The sequence below is a fragment of the Poecilia latipinna genome, unplaced genomic scaffold, assembly GCF_001443285.1.
Source record: "Poecilia latipinna isolate Pla-1442-1.1 unplaced genomic scaffold, P_latipinna-1.0 Scaffold2488, whole genome shotgun sequence".
Classification (NCBI taxonomy): domain Eukaryota; kingdom Metazoa; phylum Chordata; class Actinopteri; order Cyprinodontiformes; family Poeciliidae; genus Poecilia; species Poecilia latipinna.
The window spans coordinates 43,006-63,433 of NW_015115104.1; the positions used below are offsets into that span (position 1 = coordinate 43,006).

Consider the following 20,428-nt stretch of genomic DNA (forward strand, 5'->3'; position numbering starts at 1 on the left):
TTACAGAAAGACAAACTGCTGCAGAGAAGAGCAGATCCGAGTCTCAATTATTTCCCGTTATAGTGTTAGGTAAATTGTATTATTATCAACTACTTGTTATACTTTTATTATGTTCTTACCTTATGTACTCTTATTTGTTTAAGTCATGTCTTTTAAGAAATGCTTCTGTATTGTTAACCATTCTGATTTCCTTTCTCAGAGGGCTTCTCTGATGAAGAGCAGTGAGAGCAGCTCTTCACAGAACGCCATACTTCTGACCTCTCAGATAGCTGTAAATTCATCGGTGTGAAGATGTACAACTTGCTCTGTTTGACCCTGTGTCAGGGACTGGAGAATCTAGATTAAGACAGATTGTGTTGTTAGTTAGTGATAACCATTGGCGCTGTAACTGTGTGAAGTGTTTTTCTTCCCCTCCCTTTAGAGTTACAGCGCTCTCTGTGATTAGGGATCCTAAAGACAATAAAAAGAGAGGGGCAGGCAAATGTGCTTGAGAGCAGTAGGAGATTTGTAACAAAGCACATCTCTGTCTGTTCTCCTCGCGAGTATTGAGAATCTAACTCTCTCTTGTCTTTCCTGTGTTATTTGCTGTGTTCAATAGGTGTCAACTCTGACATATAGTAACTGGATTATGCTCACAATGCAGCAAAAGACAGTAAGTGCTTCTTGAAACAGAAAAATTCATCTTACCCAACAAATAATGTGAACTGGGCACCATCAGAAAGCCTCCTCTTATTTATGGTGTGGTTTTGTAACTGGAAGGGAACAACTCAATCACATTTAAGTTTGGACGTTGATTAGACCACATCAAAAGATTATTTTACGCCAGTGCACTACATTATTGTCTTGCTGCATAACCTGGATTCATTTAAGGTCTCGATATGCCGGATGGACATTTTTCTTTAGGATTTCTACTGGAGAGCAGAATTCATAGTTTGTAACAATTCGTGGCAACTTGCCCAGATCCTGAAACAGACGAGTACTGTCTGAAAACATATTGATTCTATAATTCTGGTGTTAATTGGAACTGGTTTGCTGATAAAATGTAACAAAAAAAAAAATGTGGTTGACCGTGTTTAAGTCGTGATTTGACAAACGCGATGAATGGCTTTTCCCACAAAGGGTCAGGACAGTTCGGATAGCTTCTTCCCCAATAAGTGAAAACTGCACTTCGCATCTTCTCAGGCTAACCCTGTCTGCTACCAAAGTTTGTTCGATTCCATTTTTACAGCAGAGAATAAAACTTTCAGTAGGAAGCTAATGGGAAAGAGCCCATCTGGAGGATCATAAATTATTTTAGGTGTCTGTATGCAAAAGCCCTGCGGAGGAAAAAGGTTTAGAGTGCACGCCAGGGGGGATTACAGAGAGACATTTTAAGTGAGAATAAAACCATAACTTTGAAGTTCTTAGGCAGAAAAGGACAGGCCGAGCCAATATTCACAGCATGCAGATACTGCAAGCTGTGAATTTCATTCTGGGGTCATTTCACCAAGCTGTCAGTGAATATATCAGCCGCTGCTCACAGAAGGTTTCCCCCTTTTGTATTTTAATTGGAAAAAAAAAAAAAAAGATATAAGAGATAACATTGAAAATTGCAAATGACTGAATAGATGGTGCTTCATGGAAGTCACAAAAATAAAAAGCTTTTGGCTTAGAGTTAAAGGATTTGTGTGCTGGGTACTTGTTAAAATGAAATGCTAAAGGCTTGCAAGAGGAAACATTATTTAGTAACTGCGTCGGTCGGCAACCATCATGGCGGCTTTCTGATTTGCTTCAAGCCCTTTTCCATTTTTATTACTTTCAAACACAGAAATGAAAAAAAAAATGAATTAAATATTTAAGAAACATGCTAAATGCTAAAACATAGAGCAACAGAAGTCATGATTCATTTTGGTAACTTTATGAAACTTTAATTTTTGCATGCCGCTGTAGAATCATAAACTATACATCAGCATGGTTTTCATAGTCGCACTGCTACTTTAAGTCCACTCGCTGCAGACAGACAACTTTGTGGTAGTGGAACAGAGGAGGAAGTGAAAATAGACAAGAATGAGAGGTTTCAACAGAAGATGATGAAAATGTCTCGGTGTGATACCTGAGTCGATGCGGGCTTGTCTCCGTGCAGCGCATTCCTCAATCCGTAGTTTTGGAATTCCCTCTGCCACGGCTCTGGCCATGCCTCCCATCTCTTCTATCTCTTTAATGAACTGCAGAAACAAAGACAGAGATAGTGATCAGTGGGAACTGGCAGTGCTAAGGGTGCATTGACAGAAGCCATGCTTAGTCCACTTTAATCAAATTCCAATTTATCTAGAAAATCCAGTTTGGTTGGGGAGGTGTGAATGCATAATCAAATGCAGACCAAAAAAGCAAACTCTGGTCCGCCTAACAACCACGGGCTATTAAAGTGAACTCTGTTGCGGTTTGAATGCATATGTTGGTACAATAAGACCAGAAACAGCTCCAAAAGCAGGGAGTGAACTGTAAAGCGCAAGGCATTCTGGGTAAATAGAACTTAAACAAACGCGTGAGTATAGCACTACACAGAGAAATGGCTTGTGGTCTGTTACCAGAGACAAAAGAGAAACACAGCAACTGCTAAAAATCTACTCCATTTTTCTTTACATTTTGTGAAGGAGGAAGTTGCGGTCGTGTCTTCTTCTGAGGTTTTTGTGTCATTTCCTCCATTAGTTCTAGGTGCAGCGCCACCACAGGTAAGGAAGGGAACGGGTTTTTCAATTCGTTTGGATCGTTTGACACATCACAGTATGAAAGCGAACCGCAGCAGCTGAAAATGTAACAAATGTTGTAATTTTGGTCCCCAGTCGAACTGAGTCTAGCGGACTATCAGGTGTTTAAACACCCTAGTTGCAACAACATCTTTACTGATAAGAGAGATAAAATGTATTTAGCTTTTCAATGACAAGGTGCAGTCAAACTTCAAGAGTTAAGAACAGCCTCCACAATACCTTCAGAGCCGTGTTATAAACATCGTCGGTGAGCGCCTCCATCATGAACGAGCCGCCCCAGGGATCTGCCACTTTAGGGATGCCCGACTCCTCCTGGATGATAATCTGGGTGTTTCTGGCGATGCGAGCGCTCTTCACCGTCGGCAACCCCAGGGCTTCGTCGAAGGAGTTGGTGTGAAGTGACTGGGTGCCTCCGAACACAGCAGCCATGGCTTCGATCACCGTGCGGATCACGTTGTTGTAGGGATCCTGAGAAAGGAGGCGCAGGGGAAAGCTGCGGCTTTGAACTCATCGCAAGACGACGCTTGGATCTTTGTTGAATGCGGGGATTCGCTCACCTGTTCGGTGAGTGACCAGCCTGAGGTCTGGCAGTGCGTGCGCAAGAGGAGAGACTTGGGGTTCTTGGGCTGGAAGTTTTCTTTAATGAGCGTGGCCCATAACCTCCTGGCCGCCCTCAGCTTTGCTATTTCCATGTAGAAGTTCATCCCTATTCCCCAGAAGAATGACAACCTGGAAACAAAGAAAAGGACAAAAATTTAAGGAAACATATTTCATATATCTCATTGAATCTGACTGTGACTTTGTTCACGACAGAAGCCCTGCAGGAACAAGTAGTCCTGCAGGGTGTGAGACTGAATAACCACAAATGCCACACATGTGCAAAAGAAAAATCCTATTAAAATACATTGAACTTTGTGGTTGTAATGTGACAAAACGTAAAAAAAAATAAAATAAAAAATAATAATAATAATAATAATTCTGTTTTGGATATAAGATCATCAGGGTTCCTGACATTAAAAGCCAGGAATTCCTGAGATCTATTCGTAAAAACAAGACACATTGGCACTATGACACAACATGAATGGAGGTTAGTTAGATTTTAATTGTGAAGAACATGCACATGAAAAAAAGATGACCTAACACACGTTTACAGAAAATATGAAAACATTCATAATGTGATGTAGCCCATATCCGGTAGACAAAAGAAAAACCCATCTATGACTGACTACAATGCAACACCAGCCTTCAAATGCTAATCAGCACGGATGATGTTCGATGTTCGAAAAGTGTGAAATCCGACCGTAATTTAATGTGAGGAAAAGAAATCTGACATACGAAGAGATAAGAACGAACAGAACAAAGTCCATTGCATAGACCCGAATGAATCCAGAGTGATTCAAAGAAGTTATCTTTAAGGGACGTCTCCGAAGACACAATGCTCGCCGGCAGGTGAAAATCTGATTAGTTAGAAACGGTTTCAGCCATCTGCCTTCTCTACAATGACTAATTGTATGACTTAGAAGCTGCTGGGGTGCAGCTTTTGTGTGCTTTGAAAAGCAATGTTTGTCGGCAGATCTATTGTCAACATTGATTCTGGGTTTATCGTGGCGCCATGTGAAAACACTGAATACCTCCCTGTTGGTGTGCAGCATCTGGCTGGTTTGTGTGCGATTTGCCATTCAGATTGCTACGTTATTTTATAAAGAAATAAAGAAAGAAACAAAGAAAGACACGGTGCAGTTGGGTATGTAGTGCAGATACATTTTTTTTTATCGTAAAGTCTTGGTTTCGGCTTCTTAGGGTCTGTCTCAATCATACAATCTCAAAATTTTTCTAGAAGGTATTACCATTTCGATCAAATTTAAATCACACACACACACACACACACACACACACACACACACACCTCGGCGCAAACTCATCGATGGTTAGACCTGCTTTCAGACCCGTCCGGCAGTACTCCAGGCCGTTAGCAATGGTGTAAGCTACTTCTAAAATAGCATCTGCACCGGCCTCTTGAAGATGGTAGCCGCTGATGGATATGGAGTTGAATTTAGGCATATGCTGAAAACAAAGCAAAAGAAAAGCTGTAAAAATAAATACATGAGAAGCATTAATCACAGGAGCATTGTGGTCCATACCTTGGAGGTATACGCAAAGATGTCAGCAATGGCGTGCATGGATGGTTCCGGAGGGAAAATGTAGGTGTTGCGCACCATGAACTCCTTTAGAATATCATTCTGAATGGTGCCGGTCAGTTTTTCTTTGGCCACTCCCTGTTCCTCCCCGGTGACGATAAACATGGCCAACACTGGGATAACAGCTCCGTTCATTGTCATCGACACAGACATCTTTTCTAGGGGGATTCCGTCGAAGAGCATCTTCATGTCCTCCACAGTGTCGATAGCCACTCCAGCCATCCCCACGTCCCCGTGGACTCGGGGATTGTCTGAGTCGTAGCCACGGTGGGTCGGGAGGTCAAACGCCACAGACAGACCCTGCTGACCCGCTGAAACGGACAAGATGAGACGCATTGTAGGTGAGAGGAAAGGGGAACATCTCTAGGTTCCTGCATAGGAACTCGGACTATTGGAGAATTGAAGGTATGAATATGAATACATAGTAATGTTGGTTTTCTCAAGCAGTTTTGAGATACGTAAAAGCATTTAAAACAAAAATGTGATCTGTCATAATTCAGCTTCGAACAGCGTCCCTCATTTATAACCCATAGGTGAGAGACAAGACGACTGTCTGCTGAGATAACACGGACGTCACGCTGCTGCCTTAAAGCTGACCTCGCAGGAACATCGTGTCAAACTACGTTGATCAAAGCGCAGAGCTCCGACGTCTTCGGTTGCCCCGTGGTGAACATTCCAGCTCCATCAAATCACAAACTTAACAGGCTTTTTGCCCCAGAACTGAACGCCGTCAAAGCTTGGCAGCGCCAACCTCAAGCCGTGACTCGCAGCGATACTTAGTTATAGCTACAAGTCTATGTGAACATACATCAACTGCATCACTGCAGACTGTTAGGTCCAGAACTGGTTGAAAACTGAAAATTATGATCAGCAAAAAAAAAAAAAAAAAAAACGATAGACATTTTCATATTTTTATTACAGCAGATAAACCCAGAAATGTTAGAAAATTGTTTGTTTCTGCAGTCTCGTGGTGCTAGTGTTTATTCTTCATTTTATTAAGTCTTTTTGATGTCATATAAATGAATGCAATATTGCAAAATATTCCAGTTATTTTTGCTTTGAAACTTCTGGTCGGATTCTTTATGATGTTATTGGAAATTGTCCATCTATGCTCATCTCTTGTGCAGCAGAATCTACTCTGTCATTTTGTGCACAATTACTGACCCAGTGCCACAGGAAGCCAATCAGAACTTTGGGTCAGATTTTTTTTTTTTTTTTTTACGAAAAGCTTTGTAACATCCATCCATCTATTATCTTACATGATTATTCCTAATGGGGTAGCGAGGGAAGCTGGTGCCTATTTTCAGCTGTCACCCTGGACAGGTCGCCAGTCCATCACTGGGCAGCTTTGTAACACATTCTGCCCAAAAATGGCGTTTTGGAAAAGCCATTTCAAGCCTTTGTTTGCAGCAAATCCATGCATATATATATATAGTAAGAAACATTCCAATATTTCACCGGGTACAATATTAGTATTGAACACAGAGAGTTTTGAAAACATTGTGATGACAGAATGAAGAAAAACTGAGCTTTATTGCCATATATGGCACTGGATTTTATTTAGGAGTCTGAGAGTAATGGTGCTGAATGCAAACACTGCTCACACATTTTGAGATTTTTTTTTTTTAAACAACAAATTATTTTTTGTGCTACTTTGCTTTGGTTTATGATGTAAATTTACAGTGTTTTACATTAAATTTACATTTAATTTACATTAAAGCTTGCTTTTGTAAGTTCTGAAATTGTGAAAACTGTATATGATGCACCTTCAAAATTTTTTTTTTTTTTTTTCACTTAACAGGACTCCAAACAATAAAAAACTTTACATGGTGAAGAGTTACCACATTTAAGTTAAGTCAACTTAAGGTAAACCAGTTTACCTTTAATGTTGTCCTTGTAGAACTTGTTGCTCTCCTCCACAGTGCTGAAGCCAGCATACTGCCTGATTGTCCAGGGTCTGTAGGTGTACATGGTGGGATAGGGCCCCCTAGTGTATGGAAAGACTCCTGGCAGCTCGTCGGTACGTCCCTCAGAGTCAGCCTGCGTGTACACCGGCTTGATGTGGAGCCCCTCCGGTGTGCGCCAGATCAGATCTTCTGGGTTCTTCCCCTTGAGCTGCTTCTTAGCCAGGCCGGCCCACTCGGCGTTCAGCTTGACCTCGTCCTGACACGACACCGAAGTGTGAATCTGCAAGCGGTGTGCCTGGGCTGACGAGACGCAGGCTCCGGCCAGGCGGCGGGCAGCCAGCGCTGCACATGCCCTCTGAGCCGACAACATCCTGACAGCTGGCTCACTCACACACGCATGGGTAACCTGGGGATGAGGTGGAGGGGGGAATTGTGAAAAGTGAGCTTCTAAATAAATAAATAAATATTTTCGTGATATGTTTTTGCCCTGATACACAATAATCACTTCACTTATGTTCAACATAGCTATGTCAAACGCTCAGGTAAAGCTGCCAAAGATGCAGCCAAAATCACTCAATCAATCCGAACTATCAGTTTGTCATCCAGGTGAACACTGGACGTCTTGAGGAAGCTGAAGGTGGTGTATGTATGTTGTAAGTGTGTTGTGGAGAGTGTAATATTTTTTGTCAAAATCTGTTGGGGTAGCAGCTTCAGAACCAGGGACTTTAAAAAAGGCTAAACAGGCTGATAAGGAAGACAACAACACCAACAACAACAACAACAACGTGTCTTCAGTCAAAGGCTTTATGAGACTTACTGACAAAGCTGAATACTGATTCGCGTATTAAGAAACGGTACACATTATTAATACTAAAGGAAGCTTGTGTCCTTTCCCATTAAAATACAGGTAAAAGCAAACTACTAGCGTGATGCTAACTGCTAGCCCCCGTTTTCTAACGGTAAACGTTAAATCGCCACTCGCATCTATTAACAGCAGGACTCAAATAGGACATAATAACCCAGCTAATTTCAGCTGTTTTTTACGCAACACGGAACATTTCACAGATCATTTTGTGGCAAGTTTCTGACCTTGTAGTTTGTTGTGCTAGTTCAAGCTGATGAGAGGCGTGTTTACCGATGTCCAATGAGGCTCAACAACACTCACCCTCAGCCAATCGTGTACGAGAGTCAAAATCGCGAACTTTGATCCATGACACCGGAAGTTAATATTAAAACAAAGCTTGTTGAGTTTTAGAGTTTAGTGTACACTTTATTTAGCAGTAAATCTCAAATTAATCAAGATTATTGCGCCATAATAGCAATCGGGTGTGGCTTGAATTTATTTTATTAAATTAATTTATTAAATGAATATATGGCATTGTAGAAGCAGACCCAATCTATAATAGTTTCTGGAGTACAAAAGAGAAAATAACTACAAATTACAAAGACAGATACGTTTCAACTGTGGATTTTTCGGTGTGTTATAAAATTACAACCCTTCATTAAGTTTCCCATTTCTAACTCTTGAATTCGTTACCGCCCCCTCCATCAAGTATTTTTTTTAATTAACAAAAAGCACAAACTATATAAAGTGATCCAAATCTAATTAGAATTCCATAAGACGTATTATTGAATTATGACAAGAAATTATTTGATGACATTTTCTAAATATGTACAAATCTTTTTCTCACCTACCTTGAAGCTCAGAGTAAAAGCTTTAATTTAGTTTTTAAGTTCAGAATATCAAACAATGTACTTCTGTTCAGCCTGTTAAAAGTATCTGTAAGGCTTCTGTACACTGCCTACCTGTGGCCACCCTGCGTAACAGCAAGCATGTACAAATTCCAAGTTGGATCCTGTAATAGTTTGTGAATCCTCTTTAAAATCTTCCAGAGGAGAAAAACCCTGATCAAAGTTTGTTTCTGCTTTGATCAGCAAAAAACATATTCTGTTTTGTTTTTCCAGGTTTTCATAGGACAGAAGATGAGTGAAAAACTGCAAAGGAAAAACCATCACTTTAAAATATAAGAACATTTGCAATCTCAGAATAAGAAAAATTAAATGATTTCATAGCTTTTATATTACACGTTTATTTGGCAGCTTTGAAATTATTGCAGTTCCATCTTGTTTGGATGTTTATTGGTTCATCTTTATTTTTTACTTGGAAGAAACTTTAAGCTTGTTTTCCTAAAATATGAATGAGGAATGAGTACATCTTTTCAGTAATACAGGATGCCACAATAGGTAAAATTTGTCGGTCTTTGGCTCAGAAAATAAGCTAGTGTTTTTATTTTACATGAATTTAATACTTTTTAAATAATATTTTAGGAGATTTCCTTTTAATTCTAGTAAATATATTCTAGTTTTTAAAAAAAAAATCCAGCCCCAAATTTCCAGATCTTGATCAGAGCTTGAACTGCAGTATTATAATAAACTTGGATTACACAAGATTCACCAAATTGTGCTTTTCTGGTGTGAATATCGTAAAAGAGATTCCTGATCACTCTTTTGACTTGATTGTATGAACAATTACAAACAGGACGCAGAAATCTCAATACAGTACATGCCAAATTTTATTCAGGACTTGGTCAGGAAACTGTTGCAGTGGTAATGGCTCTTCAACAACACTGTACAGTATTGGGTTGCACCTGATAGGGTACACTTGCATTAAATGTACAGATAGGTTATAAAACAAACTGAACAGCAACATCATTCAGAGGATTCAGCAGGACAAGCCTTTATCAAAGTGTCTATGCAGACAGTGGTATATAATGCCCAGGATTGTACGGAGCAGAAACGTGGGATCTTGAACATGTGTACCCGTCCTCTGTTGTGTGAACTGTAAGGCAGTTTAGATTGCAATAGTTTTTGGATTTTTATCCGCTTAAAGACTGTTCAGACAGAACTAACATTAGATGAAAACTTTTCTTTTTAAAAAAAGCACGAATCTAAAATATAAGAGTAAAAGTAGAGCAGGACGTGGATATCTCTGAACAGAATCTATAACGACGAGATGCCAGTGAAGCAGCAGAAGTTACATTTAAATACTGAAAAGAAGAAGATGTATAAATCAAAACAAAGAGGAGAAGCGGGCGGAAGGTCGTGGCAGGCAGCAAGCAGGTATGGTCTCCTGTAAGAACAGGTCGTGGCGAATGCAGCCCCCTCCAACCCCCGGTCGACCTTCGACCCTTGTGTCGTAAAGCAGCCGTCACTCCAGCTTGAGCAGCTCCACGTCAAAAATAAGCGTGGCGTTTGGCGGGATGACGCCGGGGTGGCCTGTCGCTCCGTAAGCCATGTCTGGTGTGCAGGTGAGTTTCGCCCTCTGGCCGAGGCTCATCTGAGACGCGGGAAAGAAGACGAACACATCTGGATTTACTCGCAACGCACTTCTCCACAAAACAAATTTAAAATACGAAAGTAGTAAATAACAGAGAAAGTAATTTATATCCATTTACTGGTATATTCATACTATTAGGAAATGTTGCATACAAAATAAAGTTTGCCTGTTATCTCTTTACATGAATTAGATTTAAAAACAAAAAAAACATACAAGCAAGTAAAACCTAAGCTTAAGTGTAATGAGATCTCTAATTTTACAAGAAATTTTAGCATATACTCCCTTTAAGTTAATTTTCAAAATTTAGCTAAATTAACACAGAGACAAACTAAACAAATTATTTTAAACTTTAGTGAGATACTGATACCAGCTTACACACAGCTGAAACAGAGCTACCTATACTAACTTACCTAAATCTGGAGATTTGATGTAACTAAAAAAAATAATTATTTTCATTTCCCGTTAATGTAATCTCCAATTCGAAGTTCAAATTTTATGCATGAGGAGGTTCCAGTGGAAGCACCACATTAGTGTGCAACCATTGCCAAATCTGAGCTGTCATGTAGCAAACCGTCAAAACAAGGTTGAGAAACATCACCCTGCTCTGCACACATACTGCACCTGCAGGATTCCAAAAATGTTTCAATCTTGACTCAGACTCAGATTTATTGATTTTTCAGACAACTATTCATAACATCCGAGTAGAAAATATTTATCTATTTGGGTTTTCTTATGTGCATATTCTACAAATTATGAATCAAAATATCAACATTGCTGAGGTTGATTTCTGACTCAGGAAAAGGCTTAAAGGCTTTTTCATCACCTTTTTGGCATCTAGACCAAGTTAGACCAGCCCCATTTCACAATGTGGACTGACTCATTCTACACTGAATAGAAAACAAAACAAGTTTTGGATCTATAATACATTTATGTATGACAGTTTCATGCCACTTCAGTGGTTAATGTCTAAAAGAATTGGGAAATGTGCCGACAATCCTCCAGGGCAAGTTCCAGTGGATGTACCACAAACTAATTGAATCATCCACCTTCTATACCAGTTGGGGGTTGCTGGTGTGTCTCTAGCAGTCATTTGGTGTAAGGTGGGCTACACACCAGTCCATCACAGGGTAACACAGAGACACATGGGACAAACAAGCATTCAGAGAGGCCAGTTCCCCTTACAGTTATGTTTTTGGACCATTGGGTGAAGCTGGACTACCTCTAGACACCCCAGACATTCAAAGAGAGAACAGGCAAACTCAAAGTACAAAGAGCCCAGGCCAGGATTCTAACCCAGGACATTGTTGCTGCAATGCAACAACGTTAACATCTGAAAGCACATTGCCTTCTTACCTGTGCTACTCCTTCCTCCCAGCCTTTTATAACCTCCATCCTTCCAATCTTGAACTTAAAAGGTTTGTTCCTGTCTCGAGAGGAGTCAAACTTTTTCCCGTTCTGCAACATACCTGCCAACGACACAATAAATCCAAACACTTTGAGATAAGGCAATCGCACAAGTGTTGGTTCAAATAAACAAACATGCTTCCGACATGGTCTGCAAACGATTATTAGGCTGGTGTGGTTTCCTTTCTCGACTGCGACGAACAAAAGCAGTGGGAATCTGAAGTCATTGGCCTAGTTTAGTGGATTATTTTTAAAAGTTAACTAGGCCGTCACTTGCATGTATGTAGACCACAGGGAGAAAAGGATAACAAAGGCACAGCGGTACAGGACTCTGCTCCTTCAGAAACGGACCAAACATCCAGGCTTGATAATAAGGTTGGGGCCAAAAAACACTTATATAAAGGCAGAAAAACACTGCTCTTCCTTTGCAGGGTGCTTTAATAACTTCAGAGATGCAATGGCTTGTGAACTTTGAAACCCTTTAAAAGCCGAGCAAGCAAAACAATCACACCCTTAAAAACAGTTTGTTATTGTTCCTGCACAACTGATCTGTACCTGTAAGCAAACCCTGCTCTAAGGACTGGTTTGTCTCCACAACTTGGGAATGAGCCGGGTGTAAATAGTAACTTTGGAAGGTTTGTTAAAGGCATGTACTCTGTACTGATCTACAGAAGATGCCTCTAGCACCAGGTGTAAAAAGGTATTTTAGTATCAACAAAGCTACAGGCCAAAACGCTTGGCATTCTTTGATGAAGGCAAACTTTCAACTGCAGCAGATCTGTAAGAGAAGTCTGCAGATGGTTCGCTGAAGATTTTTGCACAGAAATATACATCCAATTTCTGTATTGCATTTTTCATGTAGAGTATATCCATCACTGCTTCTGCACAACAATTTAGTAAAAACCATTGATGAAGGCTGGCTGAGTTTGTCTACAGAGTAAATTTCACATCTGCACGAGGATCTTTCTTCGCCAGCTGCTAAATTTCTTATTGATCTCTCACTTATAGAGGAGGTTTCTGCACCTACACTATCACATTCAGCCCCATTGTGATGGAGGAAAGACCATCACCATTTCCTTCAATGTTTTTAGTACAAAACGGTGTGGAGAAGGAGTCTTCTGTACAAAGTTTGTTGCACAGCTGAGTGTGTCGCCTAAGTTGGAAAGTGTACACAGAAGGAATTACATACAATATGCAAAATGTGACTCCAAGTAAAACTTTAGTGCTTTTGGAAAAATCTTACAGATCGGGACAATGTTGGCAATGGTGGTGTGGTAGACATTTGATAGAAGTTTGTCCCGCAATCGGTGGGTTGCCAGTTTGATCCCCGCTCCATCCGCCTCTTGTCGTTGTGACAAGAGGCAGATGGACGATGAAGTGAAGCAAGACACTTCATCAACCTCGCGTGCTGCTGATCAGATGGTCCAGTGGTGCTGGTGTAAGGCGGCCTCACCTCTGTCAGATCACTCCAGGGCAGTTGCAGCTACTATCAAGTAGTTTGCCATCATCAGTGTGTGAATGTGTGGGTCATTCATTTTAGCTGAGGAGAAGCAGCTAGCCGCCAAACATGTTGTCATGATTTGGAGGGCTGCTAGCTTAGGGTGGGTGTGAAGAGGTGGTAGCCTTGGCATGAGGTCAGTAATACCCTGTCAGACTTCAGATTCTCTGACAACTTATATCCGGGAATGCATGGAGATATCGAGGACAAACTCCAACTGCGTCCAGGATCCAACTATTCTGACACCACCGAAATGAACCATCAACATCTGACTATGGATAATTTCCAGTGCCTGGTCAAAGCCAGTCTGGAAACTCTCACTCCACCAGCTTCTGATGCACCCTACAATATCCTGCAGACACCATCAAAATTTTGAGTTTTAATCTTATGGTAAAACGTTAGCTTGTCTTACCACAAGCTTAATAATTTAGAACTTTGTCCATATTTACACCAGTAACATAAAACAAACTCGGTCGTTTTGGCACGCCACATGGAATGAAAGCACCAGAAAGAGAAAAAAATCCTAACCACCTGCTTACCGAGAGGCTCTGCGATAGTCCCTAATTTAGCTGCCTGTCATAATTGTTTCCAATAAGTGTGAATATTTGGCATTTAAAGTTGGTGTCAACCAAAATGTAGTCATGGTGTCTTGCCCTTCTAGTCATATGAATGTTGATACTGTACTGCTTCTCCTCTTTCGCTTCCCCTAAAATTAGCGAGTCTACAGTTTCCGAGAAGCCTCCGTAGTCCATATATCAATGGCCACGGCCCTTTCCAATCGGGGAGTCAACAGGTTCGCGCACACACCAAGGCAAACGCCACCTGCTACAGGTCATTCGAGTAGCAGGATGACAACTTTTGGCAACAAACTCATAAAGTGGGTTCAGTTTAGTGAGTTCAGTGGGGGACAATTCAAATTAAAACACTGTCCACAAGAAGGGAGTTAATGGAGGGACGATGACTCTTGTGATTGGACGACGGGGTTGTGGATGAAGTAAAGAAGATCCGGAATATATATAACCTACTTTTTTTCTTTTTTTACTGTTGGCATATCTAAGTGGATTTCACGCAAGGTGAAATGTCCAATGAAAAAACAGTGCATAAATTTGGTCAAAAGTAAAAAAAAATAAAAAATAGGAATAATAACTTAACAGAATTATTCTCAATATTTACACTGTGCACAAACAAAGCACTGACCCAGAAGCCATATTGCTGACCACCCAAGACTCACAGAGTGTCACTGCTCTGTTATCAGTTTTTGTGTAGCCAAGCCTGGGCGAGGTCTGCAAAAATAAAGCCCAGCCTATCCCTTCCTGCGCTCGGCTCCCAGGCTCTCTCTCCCCGTCAGAGGGTTTCACTTGGTTGTAGGCTGGCGAGACGCCATACCACACAGGGGTGGGGTTATTTTTACTCCGTTTACTGTATCCTGTGTTGCCCCTCGTCTAGAAAAGCTGCCAGTAGAGCAGCCCCCTGGGCTCAAGTGCAGATGAACTGAGACGTGTGTAAAGCTATCTGCCGACCAGACCCGTGTCAGTGCTGCATGGTCAACACGTCTTAACGACCAAGTCAAGTCTCGCACATTACTCTTCGTATAATGGAGTAACTTTGAGAAGGAGTACTTAGAATCAATTTATTACTATAGTCTTGGTTGCGTCTTTTTCATGAACAAACAAGGTGTGGTTAATGAATGTAAGCATGCTATAACTTATTTTTCCTCACGGCATCTGCCAGGTGTAAGCTGTGTAGAGGGTATTATGTTTACAATCAGAATACGAGCTGTGAAAAAAGTCTGTCAAACAGTCAACCACTCGACAGGAGATGATGTTCGTCTGAATCTCAAGCCGTTTTTTTTCCCCCCCTCACTTGCATAAACTCCATACTGTTGGCAGTGAAAACATCCACAGACACTCAAACAACATTTCCTCCCTGGAAGTAGTTTGGCAGCTCGTGACTTTCAGCCTGCTCTTCAGGCGCGCCTCTTAAGCTGTCAAGCCTCAGCTTTGGTGTTCTCAGGTGTCAAAGTCTAGAACCTAAACTTGTTATAGAACAACCCAAATTAGGCTTTCCCCCACTGGTAGTTTTATTTAAGCTAAAAAAAAAAAAAAGAAAAAAGAAACTAGGAGCACTGCTCGTCACAGAAACCCGGTGCCGCCAATCACTCCATTTATCTCGGACTCATTTTCCTTTTGTCGTGCTGGCTGATACCGTATCAGCCTACGTTTTCCTCCTTTGGCGACAGTCTGATATGCTTAGAAACAAGCTTGAGACAGCAGGACTGCAGCTGTTAGAGCTGCCACTCCGTGAGCACATGGACATTTGGGCTTGATGACAGAAACAGGGGCATGAGTGAATGAGAGGGACCCGCAGTGCACTGACAAAGTATTCAAACCTCTTGAACTTACGATTACAAACGATATCTTTCAATAGGATTATCTGTGATGATGAATCCCAACCCTACGTAATGCTTGAATGTGAAGCGGGACAAAAGTTAAACAGGTTCTACACTTATTGTAAAATAAAAATATTTGTTAAAAGTTCCCTTGCGATTTTTATTAATGCTGATATCCCAAACACTGAACATTGGATTGAACTGTTTACTTCATCATTTGGAAACAGGACATTTTGGCACAACTGGAAACTAACAACCTAAACTAACCGGCCAGGTAAGGACAGCACTAATCATTAATCATGTAAACACCATGATCCCCACCATTAAGACAAGATTACGGCCAAAGATTTAGAGAGAAGCGGCAAAAGCAAATGAGGTGGATTAGCAAGTGCTTGCCAACAACTGACAGTGTCATCCAGGACATGTTACTGTGGAATATCGTCTCTTTTCTCCGGATATTTGGCTGTTAGCATGTCATGGCGATCATTAGACCGTCAAACACCAACAGTCTAATGTTGCGAGACTGACTGCTACAGGAGATCCTTCCTGTCCACAGCATCAACATCCACGATGACTCTTTGAAGGTACCTGGTTGAAATTAGTTATGATAACATTTAACGTCTCTTTAGGACAAATAAAAGTATTTTTGAATTGAGTGTGAATTTCTTTCAAATATGGTGGTGGCATCATCATGGTGTGGGGAAGCCTTTTTTTTCAGCAGGAACAAGGCAGTCAGCCAGAGTGGATAGATGGAAGAATCTAAACAAAGAATGAGACATTTTCCCAAGAGGAATGGGCAAAGTTATACAAAAAAGATGATTCATGATGGCTGAACAATCTGTTTAACTTTTCCTACGTACATCGCTTTGAATAAATTTTCACTTCATAATAATATGCTATTTTATGTTGGGCCATCGCATAAAATTCCCCTTAAATCTGCACTTAGAGCAAGACAAAATGTGTAGAATAGGAGGCATGAATACTTTAGAAAAGCACTGTATTCTGCAGGTTTGAGTGCCAGAGCTGGTATCTGCCGCGTTGGCAGTGACCTCTCTGCTAATTTGGGCGATCGCAACTCTCACCGGGAGTCAGAGAGAGGTCACCGCTGCAAATCTTTGTGTCTGTCTGCTCTGGCATGCGAGTGTCTGCACGTCTAAGATCCCTGGGGTGAAAAGACGAGAAATGAAAAAGAAGAGGCACGGCGGTTTTGAAGAGCAACAGAGGAGTTCTGCATTGCTAAATGCTGGAAAACAGAGCAGAGTAGGTCCTTAATCTAGTTATGTCCGGAGAACTATCTCTCTTTACTGTTTAAGGACATGTCTCCATTTCTGGTCAAATAGAATCAGGGCAGGGTTGAGGAAAGGCCAACACTCTCAGATTTTGAATTAAGAGAGTTTAATTAACAAACTCATCCAAGAACCTTCTTTGTGCGAGATTCTAATTGCTTTAAAATAAAACAACTATATTTGATATTTCTGCAATAACGGGAGTGTCTTTAGTCGTTTTCCACGATGTATAGTTTTTACAATTCATATAAAGAGAAACATTTTCCATCTAATCTGGGCAAATGCATTTTCCCATGCTCATACAATGAGATTTTTTTTAGCCTTTTGTACAGACTTGCTTTGACTTAACTCTGTACTTTGTAAGGCATTGCCTCCAAAACACCAGCAGCTTACAGGCAAATCCAGCCGGTCGAACGACAAAGAAAATTAAAGATGGGAGGAGGAAACGTCACTTTAAGTTCAACAAGACAATACAGGAGTCCAAGAATAACTGATTTGGAAAACCCTAACCCTATCACTAAATTATTAGTTTTGTGTTAAAAAAAAAAAAAAAGAAAGAAAAAAAATCGAGACACTTCATCTTTGCTTTGTACTACATGTTGCGCATAATCGTTGTCCCCAAATGGCCAGCCTAAGCCAGGAGACTCCCAACCGAGATCATCCTAAAAAAAATCTGAAGCCTTTGTCTAAGCTGTTCATCCAAGCCGTTAGACTCCATTAAAGGGACGCAGAAGCCAGTTTTCTCACACAAGACAGGGATTATTAGTATCCTAGATGTCTACTTTGTTAAAATATAAACCAAATATTAAAGAATAAACAATAAAAATTGGTTTCAGACGTCACTAAAAAAAACAAGTATTTGGCAAAACTTTTCTATTTGTACATCACTGCTTGCAAGGTGTCATTCTCCAGACGTTCCACAAGGTTCTGCTTTGGGACCCCTGTTTCTTTTGCTCTCATCTTATTGGTCTAATATTATTTTGTAAAGATATCTCATATCACCATTATGCAGACGATGCCCGGATGTATATTTCTTTTCTTCCAAATTAAGATTCACTAAAATGCATCGCTTCCACTAAAACCTAATTGGCTGACAGTTTTCTTTATTTAAACGAAGAAGAAAATTGAAAATTATCTTTGCACCAAAGCACTAAAGATAAGAAGATCACTGGGGCCATCAGTGTTTGAGCTAAATCCACAAAGTTTAGCTGATAAATAGTTACTCATCAGAACATCCTTGAATTTTATTCAGCTGAAAGTGACTCACACATTAGTTAAACACAGCTGAACTCTGGGCCAAATAAACATTCAAATTACTACAATGGCAAAGAAGAAAAGCCTAGAGGCAATGCCACAAAAATACCAACACTTATCCAGTTTACGGTAGAAAACGTGCCAGAGTGGGTCTGGTTCTATATGCACATAAAAGAAAACACGTGATGCCGACAGATGACATGTGAACTAGGTTCTGTTTACTTTCTGTCTGACCTAGTTGTCTGGACACTCAACCCCGAGGCACAGAACAGCCCAAATTTATTTCCCCAAACGTCTCCATGTCTTACTGCCCCACCTTAAAACAAGGCCTTCTGACAAACAGGAAAACGAAAGCAGATGCATGAATGTGTGTGTGTGTGTGTGTGTGTGTGTGTAGGTGTGTGTGTGTGTGTGTACGTGCATGCGTGCGTGTGAGTGACAAGCCGAAACAGACTTTGGCAGAGGAAAACATCTGACTTCTCTTTCAGAACCAAAGCAAACTAATGGTGCCTGACAGAGGAGGCGCAGCCCCGCAGAGCTTATGAAACTCAAACCAACACGCAGGTGCACCAGCCTGCAGAATGTGGGAATTGTGCGAGCGAGCGACGTGTAACATGAGCAGAGCAGACCACGTCCAAAACGGGCAGATTTCCTCTTTCAGCAGCAAGGACAAAGGAAGGATGCAGAGTTTCAAGAGAATCAGGATATGAGAAAAAAACAAAACAAAACAAAAAAACAAACAATTACCTATGTAATGAACAACACATGTTTGGCCTTTCTTTGGAAATGTTCGCCCTGTTAAGAAAAGAAAGAAAACAAATATTAGTGTATGCACCCATACTTCTGAGAAGGAGAGGCTTATCTTGTAATTCAATAGTTATGAAACAATATATATATTTTTTAGATGCAGGTTTTTTGTTTTTTTTTTTTGCCGTTTTATGTTGTTTCCTATATTCCACATCATTTTAAGTTAAACTTTTTCCGCAAATTGGTTTATTTTTCTATTCTGTAGTAAAATGTTTGAGCTGCATGTTAGAATCTGGGATGGATTTAAAAAAGAAAACATGGAAATGAGTTGTTAAAAGGACCAATACAGATTTTAGAGATGCACGAATCAGTCAGCCAAATATCAGATTCTGTCAATATTACCTTCATTAAAAGCAGACTGACCAGCTTTTTTTTATTCATAAAAAGACATTTTTGTTTCATTTTCTGAGAAACAAGCTGTAGAAACGGGGGGGGAAAAGGGAGAAAAACTCAATAATCTGGTCAGAGTTAAAAAATAAAAAAACAGAAATTGTTATCGCCCTTTGAAATCCTGTTCAGTGCATCTTAAATAGATTTGATTATCAAAGATCTTTATCAGTCATGAATGTGCACAGAAACCAAACAGGTCATAGTGCGTCATAGTGAGTCTCATGGCTTCATGGAGCTTCAAGGGAGCTCCATGAAGCCATGGGGTCACTTTCTAAAAAACTTTGCATTTCATGCATATTCCATTACACAGTTGTGTTTTTATTGACATATTTGTGGGAGGGAAAAACTCATCCCTATATTGTCTTAAGTTTAAGTTCCAAGATCTCCAGGATCCAAACCTCTGCTTCCTGCCTTCAAGCCTGGAGACTAACTTCATTCGGATCCGTCACTCCCTTGTGGCAACAGTAGCCTGCATGCATTTTGCTCCGAGTATAAATATAATCTGCTTACTTTTGACAATGAGAGTTAGGACACAGGTTCTGCTTCCTTACTTCAGTTTTTGTCCGAAATTATGGTAACAAATTTCTGATGCCAAAACAGTAATTTTCGGAGTCCCATTATGTCAAATTGGTAGGACTAGCACGTTTCATTGTGAGTATGGAGCGCTCTGGAAAGATGCCATGCAAGCCTTTCAGTGAGGATGAGCCCCTTCAAGATTGAGCGTTATCACACAACTCTAATTATAGCTCAAACAGGTTTTTAACTATCTACGCCAACTCGTAATATTCATTTATAAAAATTGCACTTTTGGAACGGCAACATTATTCACGAGCACCACGACATTCCAGGGAGTCAGCAACAGCACCACTTCCCACCCCGCATCAAAGACAACCCAGGCGGCTACATTTACTTACCATCACCAGGAGATATGGTCTCGACTTCTACGCCCATGGTTGTGCTACTTTGAAGGCTAACTAAGAAACATAAAACCTAAAAAGCCCTTTCAACAGCCGGCGTTGCCCTCTTTTGCGGCTACAAGTCGGGCTTAATCGATTGAAATCATGTATTCAGCGGACTACCATCGACCCCCGCAGCCTCGACCAGCCGTCACACGGAGAGCCCAGATATTCTGTCGCGAGACACAGTCGAGAACTACAACTACATCACGTTCTTGCGCCCCATCGGGGAGATGCTAGCTCTTATTGTTCGTT

At 40.7% G+C, this 20,428-nt stretch overlaps 3 protein-coding genes across 3 annotated transcripts in view; 1 reads left to right on the forward strand and 2 right to left on the reverse strand.

Moving 5' to 3' along the window:
• The window catches only part of LOC106938019 (uncharacterized), a 9,283-nt gene extending 8,817 nt beyond the window's left edge, over positions 1 to 466 (forward strand). The window contains exon 3 of the transcript XR_001422511.1: positions 70 to 466. The gene's annotated coding sequence lies outside the window, so the exon portion shown is untranslated. The remainder of the gene's footprint in view (positions 1 to 69) is intronic.
• The window catches only part of mmut (methylmalonyl CoA mutase), a 28,459-nt gene extending 20,414 nt beyond the window's left edge, over positions 1 to 8,045 (reverse strand). The window contains exons 1-7 of the mRNA XM_015019837.1: positions 7,942 to 8,045; positions 6,826 to 7,258; positions 4,889 to 5,256; positions 4,654 to 4,811; positions 3,305 to 3,476; positions 2,967 to 3,215; positions 2,093 to 2,204 (exon numbers count right to left, since the gene is read on the reverse strand). Coding sequence (XP_014875323.1) covers positions 2,093 to 2,204; positions 2,967 to 3,215; positions 3,305 to 3,476; positions 4,654 to 4,811; positions 4,889 to 5,256; positions 6,826 to 7,222 — 1,456 coding nt within the window. The 5' untranslated portion in view covers positions 7,223 to 7,258; positions 7,942 to 8,045. The remainder of the gene's footprint in view (positions 1 to 2,092; positions 2,205 to 2,966; positions 3,216 to 3,304; positions 3,477 to 4,653; positions 4,812 to 4,888; positions 5,257 to 6,825; positions 7,259 to 7,941) is intronic.
• Positions 8,046 to 9,401: 1,356 nt separating this feature from the next.
• On the reverse strand, positions 9,402 to 20,370 carry fkbp1b (FKBP prolyl isomerase 1B). Its single transcript, XM_015019836.1, has 4 exons — positions 20,132 to 20,370; positions 18,768 to 18,815; positions 11,543 to 11,655; positions 9,402 to 10,189 (listed from the first exon to the last, which is right to left on the reverse strand). The coding sequence occupies exons 1-4, from the start codon at positions 20,166 to 20,168 to the stop codon at positions 10,061 to 10,063; spliced, it is 327 nt and encodes a 108-aa protein (XP_014875322.1). The 5' UTR covers positions 20,169 to 20,370; the 3' UTR covers positions 9,402 to 10,060.
• Positions 20,371 to 20,428: the final 58 nt, after the last annotated feature.